Source organism: Pezoporus occidentalis, unplaced genomic scaffold (assembly GCF_034315485.1).
Source record: "Pezoporus occidentalis ecotype Australia unplaced genomic scaffold, CSIRO_AGI_Poc_V1 ctg174, whole genome shotgun sequence".
Taxonomy (NCBI): Eukaryota; Metazoa; Chordata; class Aves; order Psittaciformes; family Psittacidae; genus Pezoporus; species Pezoporus occidentalis.
Genome location: NW_026913576.1, coordinates 1,417,597 through 1,428,373, shown reverse-complemented (window position 1 = coordinate 1,428,373; position 10,777 = coordinate 1,417,597). Strand labels below are relative to the sequence as shown.

The 10,777-nt window shown below is 43.1% G+C and overlaps 1 protein-coding gene across 2 annotated transcripts in view; it reads right to left on the bottom strand.

Annotated features, from left to right (window-relative positions):
* Nucleotides 1-840: 840 nt before the first annotated feature.
* Nucleotides 841-10,777, bottom strand: part of TXLNB (taxilin beta) — a 32,872-nt gene continuing 22,935 nt past the window's right edge. For both annotated transcript variants that reach the window (XM_062614271.1, XM_062614270.1), the window contains 4 exons: nucleotides 9,249-9,323; nucleotides 4,054-4,146; nucleotides 2,833-2,928; nucleotides 841-1,730 (listed from right to left, as the gene is read on the bottom strand). In XM_062614271.1, the coding sequence (XP_062470255.1) occupies nucleotides 918-1,730; nucleotides 2,833-2,928; nucleotides 4,054-4,146; nucleotides 9,249-9,323 (1,077 nt within the window). In that variant the 3' untranslated portion in view covers nucleotides 841-917. The remainder of the gene's footprint in view (nucleotides 1,731-2,832; nucleotides 2,929-4,053; nucleotides 4,147-9,248; nucleotides 9,324-10,777) is intronic.

The window sequence follows — 10,777 nt, the reverse complement described above, 5'->3', positions numbered from 1 at the left end:
GTCCTGGTACCTTCTAGTGTACCTCCAGTGTGTTCCTCATTTAGAAGCTGGGATCTGGCAACCAACTTCTGAACTTTTGACCTCATCTGTGAGCTGGAAATAGTCATAAGCCCCTCTCTGGCTCATGATCCCAAATAACGTGACAAACTAGCAGGTTTCTGTTGGATACAGAAAGAGGGTTGAGACCCCTACCTTGGGAATTGTGATCAATTTGTAAGTTGCTGTTGTTTTCAGTCATTTTATGAGGAATCTAGAAAAGATCTTCTCCCCTCCCCTGCAGTTCTGTTGAAAACAAAACCTCTTTTAGAACCCTAAGCAGAAAATAGCGATTCAAGGTAAGGCTAAGGGCTTGTGGGTGTTCAGGCCACAGTGCTGAGTAGTAGTTTGCTCATACAAAAATTCACCTTTTGCTATTGCACCTTTCCTTGGATATGGCTGACCACATCGCTGGTTTCACTATTTTACTTTGTAATTACAGATTCCTTTCACCTCATTTATGAAAATCACTATGTGTCCAAGTAGGCCATCCTTTACACAAATAGATATAATTAATGAGTCTTTAAATATATGTATGTGAATAGCAACGATTTTTGAAACGTGAAACTTCAACACTTTAAAATTGTTTTGCTGAATTAGATGACTCATCATGCCTGGGGAAAAAAAGATCCTGTAATTTCATTGTATTTTCCTGTCATTAAGAAAATATTATGCTTCAAGCAGATGAAAGACAGCAAAATTTGGAGACCCATTATTACTGGATAGTGGTAGCAAGGAGAACTGCATTACACTTGCCTACAGATATGTGAGTGTGTTTTAGCACCCACTTTTTGTTTCTTTAAAAAAAAAGAAAAGTATCAATTTAGAGGACAAAGTAGAGTTGTGGTTTTTAGAGGACAAGGCTGGACACACCAGCATCTTCAATCCACTGCTTCCATGTCTGTGTCACCCATTTGCTCTGACGACTGAGCTTGGACAGACCGTTCTGCTGGGTCATCCACACACTCTGCAGCTTTTGATGGACTTATTGTGGGTGCTGGCATATTCTCAAGGGGAACGGGCATGTTTTGTGCTGGTGTTGGCAGGTTTTTGGGGGTTGCTGGCATGCTTTCAGTGGGTTTTGGCATGTTCACAGTGGGTACTGGCACACTCTCAGGCGGTATTGGTGCACTTTCTGTGGGTACTGGTGCCCTTTCTGGGAGCACGAGCATGCTTTTGGTGGGCTTCGTCATGTTGTCAGTGGGTGTTGTAATATTTTCAGTGGGTGCTGATGTGCTTCCAGGGGATGCTGGCATGTGTTCAGTGGGCGCTGGTGTGCTCATACTGGGCTTCTCACAGGGATTCCCAGCCTCTGATTGTGGGGTTAGAGGAGAGGGGAGCTCTGGCACCAGGATGGCATTACATGTCTGAGCATCACTGGCCTCTGGATTGCTGCTGTTGCTTGGGATGGACCCCTCTGCCTTGTGGGACACCCTAAAGGCTTCAGCCAGCTCCTTCAGCATCCTCTCATCATTAGCGTGCAGCTCAATGCTTTCCTGCTCAGAAGAGGAAGGGCTTCTATCAGCATCATCATCTTCTTCTAAGATGCCATTTCCATTCACTTCTTCAGGGAACTGTGCTTGCTTTATTTTTTTGTACAATTCATTCCTCTCTTCCTGCAGAGCCCGGCAAAGGTTCTCAAGCCTCTGGATTTTTAGCACGAAACATTCATATTCCTTGGTCCTCATGGCTTTCTGTGGTCAAAGACATTAGACAAAAGTGAGAACTGAGTTTGGGTGCATGCAGTTCCTTGGTGGAACTGGCAGGTAAGAAATAAATTGAGATCTAGGCAGCCCTCACAAGACTGTCAGGTAGCTGGCTTTTGCCAACTGCTCTACAGTAACTACGGTCTTTTGTACTGAAGCTTCAGGAGGAAATTCAGCCATGTTACTGCACTGTATTAAGCATTCTTAGTCTCCATACAGATCCACATCAATTTCACTCAAAAAATATTTGCAGGAGTACCTGTTGATCTGTGGAGGTGGAAAGATGTAGCGGATGTCTGTATAGACAAGCATCCAAAAGCCTACCTGGACATCCAGTGTGTGTGAATTTTGGTGAAAACAAGCTGTATTATATTTTTTGCTTATTTTGCTTCTAGATTCTGTGAAAGCAGCCTGAACTGGAACATTTTCTTGTTTCTACAATCAATGAGGAAACAAGAGATACAGAAACCCAGAAAGAGCAATAGCACAGATCTATAAGTCTAATCAGAAAGGTCTGGTCCAAGTTCAGTGTAAATTTGGGGTGAAACTTTGAGCAGCCTCTTATCTTATTTGGATGAGTTCCAACATGCTTATGAATTTCGTCTGCAATGCCCCTGTGACAGCATGTTTAAAACTATGGTGAGCCACTGTACTTGCTTTTGGCTCTTAGAGTTTGCATACACAGGAAGTTAATGAAAAGTGTAAATTTGAAGTTCATTAGGTAGACCACATTAATTCCCTGGGAGGATGCTCTTATGCAGAAAGAAAGTTGCATGAAGTGAATTAATGCCAATTTGCTTCTATGTGAGTGCATTAACAATCGCACATTTTTAGAGCACTTAAAATTCACAGTTACATAATTCAGATTCTCATGGACGTAATGAATGCCTCTGAACAACCTAAAAGCCCCAGCAGCTGGGGTTGTCTTTTTGTGTGAATATATCTGATTACCAAGGTAGCTGGAAAAAAAGACCCTTAGATTCAAGAACAAAGTTTTCATTGACTTCTGGCAGTTTCAGGTCACCTCATCTCATAGTTAAAGCTTTATGTGGGGAAAGAAGTGCATCCTGAGAAGAAAAAGACTATTCACCTCTTCAATCATGTCCAGTAATGCTCTGTTACAGTTCTCAAACCTGGATTTCCATGTAGCAGTATCCTTTTCCAACTTCTTCATTTTCCTTGTCATCTACAGAAGCAGGAGGAAAAGCTGAATCACAACAGGAAATCCATGCTGAAGATTAAATTAGGGCAGTCCTTTTATTCAGGTCTTTGGCTGTACTCATAACTCTGCTGCCAGCAGCTGTAGTGGCTGTGCTAAGTAATAATTTATGGTAAAGCATGGATTTTGTTTTATGTAGCTGCTATGTAACTTTCAGCCTTCAGTCTGCAGTCCTAAAGTAGGACCAGTTGATTATGTGGTTATAAGTATAGCCAAATCCCACATTACGAACTATTGCAAAAACAAAAGGCAAAGAAAATGTGGCATTATTCTGTTTGTCTCTTTACCAGACCACAGTGTTAGATTGCTGGGAAGTTAAAAAAGGGCTTGCATCTTCGGAGCCAGCACTGCCAAGGAAGTTCCCTCTGGATTAGTCACCTCTATACTACCTCCAAAATACACTACTACCTACATAGCATCATCTTTCCACTTGGTTTTCTGCAGACTGAACTCTCTGTGCAAATCCTTAGTGGTTGCCTGGGTCAGGGCATCAGGAATTTGGGCCCCAGTGGCAGAGCAGAACATCATTTATTATGAAAGTGGGCTCAACACATGGGTGTGTTTGGTTTTTGACTCCCATTCATTACAGGAAATAAGTACACCAGCAGCAGCGAAACAGCCACTTGGGCTTAATGGTGGGAAGGTGTTGATGGGCTTCAGCTCTGCCTGTCTGTGCCAGTAGGAAGATGTGTAACCTGTGTCAACCTTTCTGTACCAGTGTCAGTCACCCAGGAGGCTTCTGGGCACTCCTGGAGACATGGGCTGACAAATGCAGCTTCAGACTCCCCATTTGATATCTCTGGGGGGTCTGTATCCAACCACCACATTAAATTCTAGGTAAAATGATTGTTCTTCCAGGGAAATTTTGGTTTTATCTGAAAGGGAAAGTGAAACATTCAGCTTACATTGCTGAAGTGTAAGCTGCTATTGGTTGTGGCTGAGTGTGCCCAAGATCTTATTTGGATGCTGATGAGATTGTTCTCCAAAATGGGCAGAAATGGTCCCATTCCAAATAAAATTATTGCAGTGAGAAATACCAAAATTTAAAAGGAAAGTGTGAAGCATAGAGTTCAGGTATGAGCTGCTACTCACTTTCTCCATCTCCTGTTTGAATGTGGCAAACACTTCATTGCTTTTGGTCAATGTTTTCTGAAATTCTTCAAACCTTTCAGAGTAGAGAGTGATCTGCATTAACAGAGAAAAAAAAAACACAGTAAAATTCCAGAGTCTCCAGGATGGTGAACTTCCTCTTTGGTGGAAGACAGTAAGTTTTGTGTTTGGGCAAGCAAATTAGCTTCTGTTTGGAGACCATGAAACACAAACATAAGGGAACTGAGACTCTCTGCATCTTTTTAAGTTTTCAAGCTATTATGATTCTCTGTTGCAGAAAGGTAAATGGAGGAAAAATAGGAAGACCCAGGCCAGAGATTTTAAGAAGATCTGGGAAATATGGGTGCCTTATTCTCCTGAATGTTGCAGCTATGGGATCTCTAAACTGGGTGCTCAGAAGCAAAAGAGTTCTCTAGAAGCAGAGACTTCTGAAAACATTTCCCTTGGTAACTATAGGGACTATAAAAGGCAGCATCAAAGTCTGAAAAGCTTTCTACTCCCTGCCTTTCCTCACAGGCCCTGTATACTTCTATGTAGAATTGTGGTTGAAATCTAAAGGAAAGGACTCCTAGGATGACCTACGGAATGGAAAATGATAATGTGATACCTGAGCCCATGTCCATGGTCAGGGACTAACCTGACCTGGTCCAACCACTGATGCTGTGCAGAACCAGGCAGCGGGATTGAATCAAGGTGACAGCCAGCATGGTGAGGGCTAAGCTCTATACCTTGTTTAACCATGCAGACATTGCCAGACTCAAACTTTAACCTGTGGACATAAGCTCTGGCAGGCTTTAGAGGAGGAGCTGAGTGCTACCCTGTGTAAACTGCTTCTGATGTCCAAGTAAACTGTGGGAGAGGTATCTACACCACAGCCAGTTTCCCCTCTTCCATCTTTCCAGTCCCCACATGGTGGCTCAGACTGTGGCTAGGAGCTGCACCAGGCAGCACTTGATGTGCTTCACTGGACTCCACTGTTGAAGAGGAGCATTGCTGTTCCCTTCCTATGTTATCTGGCATACAGGGTAGCCCCAGCACTAAGCAAAACCCACCCTTGGCTTCACACCCCTGTAATCCTGCACTGGATCCCTTCCAGCTTTGTCTCTGCTCCGTGGTTTGAGTGAGCTGAGAGGGCACCTTGTCAGCTCTGTTTTTGAGCCTGCCTGTGGGCTGCAGCTGCAGGCAAGGCCAGCAAAGGCAGAGAAAATAACCCCCTGACAGCCTCTTCTGCCAGTTTCACTTCACTTCATGAAGCAGAGCAGGAGAAAGATCTGTTGCAATGCATTTAAGACTATTAGGGCTCCATATTTTGCTATGGGTAGCCACGTGGAAGCTCATCTGTGGCTGTATTTTGTCAGTGATCCAGATTTTTATATATAAAAAAAATAAATTTCCAAAGGTCTGAGATCAGTTTTTCTGTAAGAAGAGCAGCTCCATCTCATCCACTTCTATCTGGTACCAGAGCACCCCCAGCAGTGTTTAGGTGACTGGACATTTCATCTGCCCAGCCTAACAGCTCTCATTAGAAGAGTGACTGGTGTAACATGCAGTGGCTGAGGCAGGGTGGGTGCAGAGTGATGGGAGATTCAAGAACAGCCTGCACTATTCAGGTGTCTGGCTGGAGGCTAACTGCCCTCTTCACACCAGCGGGGTGCTGACTAAATGACCATCTAGGAGCTTGTATTTTGTGTGGTGCCAGGCACCACACACCCTCCCCTGGTGCCCGCTCTGCAGTTGCTGAGGAAAAGAAGATTTAGAAAATGTAGTGAATAGTGGGTGGGTTTAATTCTGATTTTGAAATCAGAACACCTAACATTATATTGTGTTTCATATTCATTCTGGCTAGTAGTTATGATGCCCCATGTTATGGCCGTAACTGCAGCGTACTACGGATGTGCCCAAGATAAGTTTAAACTAGGTAGTTAGGGTCTTGGTGGCTGTGAATAAGGCACTGGCTGCAGCCCTTCCCCACTGAGCTGGGTGAAGGCATGGGAGGTTAATCCGTGTAGAGCTCGTGATGCCAAAATCAGAGGTAGCTGACAAACTGTATTTAAACCAGGCTGTAGCCAGAGCTGTGACCTATGCACAAACAGAAACTGTAATGGATTTGTTTTAGCAGCTAGAGTGCCACAGCATAAGTGGGACATTGATACCAAGTTCGACATTTGAAATAGATGTCATGGCTCTAAGGAGAAATGCCTGAGCATCCCAAAGCCAGTTAAGGGAGCAGAAGTGGGAGCAAGCAAATTGGGGTTTCTAGCCCTGAGCCATTGTCTTAAAAACCTCACCTCAGTTCTCTGTCTCTGCTTTTCCCTTCCAACTTTTGCCTGTTGTTTAATTAGATTGAAAACCTTTTAGATTTGAACAGGGCAAACTCTGATCTCAGCTGGCGCCTGAGGGAATATCATAGCACCAAGAATAGCTTATGCAATTTAAATTTGAATAATAAATTAATGTTTTTACAGTGGCTGGGAACAGTGTGTGAGAGCTATCTCTCAGTAGGAGCATGCACTCCTGCTCCTCAGTTAGGGAGATGAGGACCCCCTCACTGCTGTGCACCATCCATCCAGTGGCCTTGACAACATGGGCAGGGGGAGCACAGGCAGTGCTGCTGCCAGGTGAGAACTGAGAGCAAGGCTTTGGGAAGTAAGGACATCTCAGCATCATCATGCTGTGAGGGTCCTACAGCTAGGACACCCCTTCGGCCCTGTTAAGTTCTTCTTGGTTGCCATAGCCCGGTGATTGCACTATGCCAGCTGCTGAAAATTCAAGGCCTTGGCTTTTATCTTCTCACTTTGTTTCAAAGCACAAAGCTGAAGTCTTTCTAAGCAACATGCCTGGAGAGGGTGTGAAGCGTCCTGGGAAGCACCCGTGTGGTTTGGGTGTATTCCCTCAGCTGGTGCCAGATCTCTGTTACCATTTGGAGGGCCAGATTTGGCCACCTCAAGGCACACTGTGCCACTCAGAGACAGGCTTGAAAATCATGTCCCCTGATGTGGCAGGCAGGTGTGAAAACAATGCCCCCTGATTCCTTCCAGCTCAAGGAAGCAGTGGGTGTTCATCACCTCCTCTAAAATGGAGTGATATCTCACTCACTATAGCAGACCATGGGGGCTGTATTATGGCTTCTCCTTATCTCACTGACCAATGTCTTCTCATAGTTTCCATGGAGCTGTTCCTCTGTTAATATCTATTTGTCATTTTTTGCTGTTTGCATCAAGGAGCTCTTTATGCTGCTTCTCTTCTGTACTTCCACAATGGCACCTGGTCCATGAGGGAGGCCCTGCAGTGCCTACTATACTGGAAATAGTAATAATAGTAATAGTAATAATAATAATAATGATGTTATTCTTTCCAGTAATTCCAAATGGAGGTTGCTATGTAGGTGACAGAGCTCTCACACTTGAGCTCTAACTAATGCATATTTCATTTCAAAAGTGAATCACTTAATTTTCATGTACCCAAGTCTGCAAAGGGCACATATATTACCAATGCCTTTGCAGACTTGTTTGACTGGATTGTTCTAAAACCAATTCTACTATTTCAAATGTATGCTTCATATATTCTTGCTTTTATCAGTATCTTCAGTTTCATTAAGCTGGCTACAGAGGTCTGCTTCCATACAAACTCATTCTGGTTAAACATAAAAGTGTAATTAAAACCATTCTGAGAAAATTGGGAGCAGGTTTGTAGTTGGGACATACTCAGCTGGAGGCCTTTGAGGTTTGATTGCAGAACCTGTCAAACTGGTGTCAGCAGCAGTTTATGGGATGTTCTTTGGTACATTACCAGCTTATCTCAGCCTTTGAAAAAACATTTAAAGGACCAAACCCCTCTTAGTGTGTTTCCAGGTTATCAAGTTTAATGATAGCCTTTCTTGACTGCTCAACAGGTAGGAATTAGACCATCTATAAGGGCAGAGCTGGAACAACTTACCAGTATGACTAACTGTGAAGAAGGGCTTGGAAGGGGCTTACTGATGGGTGAGGAGATGAGCAGCTGCAGGGGGGCTGAAGGACTGACACCCTCCCCGCTCCCCAAAGCTCTGCTGGGGAGGACCTTTCTTGCAGACAAGTTAAAGAAGAAAAATCTACATGGCTGCTTTTATAAGTCTAGGAAAATCTACTAATGCTATCTCTTTTTGATGTGAAAGTCCAAAGTCAAACATGTAATTGGGTGTTCTCACTTGCATTAAAGGTGGATGTGGATTATTGCATTGCTCTCAAAGTGTAGCATATACTGCCTGTTTCTTGTTTTTACTGCTTTTCACTGCAGCCTGACTCTTAGTATAATTTTGGCAAGCTTTTTTACTTTGTTGAATGTTTCAAATTGCAGCCAAACACTGAAATCCTTTGTATAAGCCCTTAGCAGGCAGAATTCCTGCTGAAGTTAATGAAAATGTTGCCTTCACACTGCAGTAAAGAAAATCCCATGAGCACATCAGCTCTAGTTTGGTAAATGTGTTTCATGATATGTATGTATTCCAGTGCTTCGCTGGATTAGAAACCTGCCTGAAGGGTAGTTACAGTGAATAATCAAGCCAAGGCACACATATTGTTATGTAGTTGAGTACTTTAAACACTCATAAATCATAGTATTATAGAACAGTCAGGGTTGGAAGGGACCTTAAACATCATCTGGTTCTAACCCCCTGCCACAGGCAGGGATGCCTTCCACTAGACCGGGTTGCTTAAAGCCACATCCAGCCTGGCCTGAACACTGCTATGGAAGGGGTATCTACAACTTCTCTGGGCAACCTGTGCCAGTGCCTCACCAACCTCATAGTAAAGATTTTCTTCCCTAGATCTAATCCAAATCTACCCTCATTCAGTTTAAAGCCATTACCCCTTGTTCTATCACTACAGGTCCTGATACAAAGCCCCTCTCCACATTTCTTGTAAGCCCCATTTAGGTACTGGAAGGCTGCTATAAGGTCTCCCTGGAGCCTTCTCTTCTCCAGACTAAAAAACCCACATACTACAGTATGATTTGCAGTATGGGTTTTACCTTACAGTTGGCTTGAAAATAACCTGTCCCCTTTGCAATAGCCTACGGGTTGTAGAATGAAGCTGGAGGGAATACATATAAAGTAGTATGGATACTTTACCTGGAACACGTCTCATGGGTTAAAAATGAAGAAACAAAGGCACACCATGCAATCACCTCTCCTACATCACCTGTGCCTGCAGGACAGTCTCTTGCTCCTTTAACATTTTGGCCTGGAGCTTCCATTCTGCAGCTTGGTTCAGGAGCTGGGTTTTGGGCAACAGAAAAAATTGTTAGGTCCCTAGTTTACCAGTTGGAAATCCTCATCCTTCACCTACCTGTGCTTCTGCCACTACTACCGTGATAAGGAGTAATCTAGCTCTTGGATGAGTGTAGAGGAGTTAGGCAAGATAGAGTATCTAGTGCTATCCTGAGACATGGAACAGGGTTTCCAGAGGCATATTTGAATATGAGTTCAAAACCTACTTGGAATGAAGTTGCAGTACAGTGGGCTCTAGAAAGTGTGGTATTTAACCATATCTTCAGCAGACTTCTAGAGAATGGTTATAATACTTTCTGGCACTTTCATTTCAGCACAGCTCTGGCCAAATTCCTGCTTTCCAGTGAATGGCAAACTCCCCTTTACATTAATGATCAGGACTTAGCACACAGGTATGGTCACAGTCAGATGTGCCACAAAAAATCTGCAAGCTTTCAGAAATTTACTATGTCATTTCATGACATAGTAAATGTCATATGCTTTTTGGTACCTATTATCTTTGAGCTCCATTTGCATTGACATGTTCCCAGTGGAGTATCCCAACTCAGGGTGATGAATGCCTCACTTAGATCAAGGAGGCAGCCTAGGAAGAACTTGACTGCAATGTTATCCCTGGCTGCTCCTGGGAAGATGTGTTTCCCCACTTTAAGGTATTTGGCAAAATAATATTATGAAGTGGAGGCTGCAGAAGGAAGGGTTGGTCAAGGCTGAATGAACTGTAGGAATGAACTGTACAGAGACTTTTCCAGGCTGCAGTTCTGAGTCAGCACTTCTAAAGTGCATGGCAATGTTATAGCAATTGGTTTAATCTGAAAGCCAAAACATTTACTGAAGTGTTAAAAGAAATGTGCCTATTGCCCACCATACATTTGTAAAGGGTTTTACTGGTTAGGCCAAATGTGTTTTAGAAAAAGAATGTTTATGATAGCTTGAGAAATGAGGTAGAAACAAATCAGTTTACCACAGGACTTCCTTCTGTTGGATTAAATTGTACTGCTTATAACACCTCTGCTGGGCTCTGAAAATATACTGATAATAAAAGTACCATGTAAGTCAATAGATCCTACTCTCATATTGGAAGTGAAAGGTGAGTAGAACCACATGCAGAAAATGCATTTGACCCCTAGTTAGTTAAAACTTTTATTCTAACCATTTTGCTGAAAATAACACACGTAAACTACTTGAATACCACCTGGCAAAAGAGCTGAGAATGTACCCTACAAATGCTGACTGAACAACAAAATGAATTCCCTCCTTACAGCTATTCCTGGCACAGAGACTATTTGAATTAGACTTGTTGCCAACACATTTATATATATATAAGCTGTAGAGAAATATTTCTTCCATCAATTCTTTTGATTTAGACCCACTGATTTTTTACCATCTACAATTACCGAGACTGTACACAGCTCGAGTATGCATTTTGTGAAGCAATAGTAC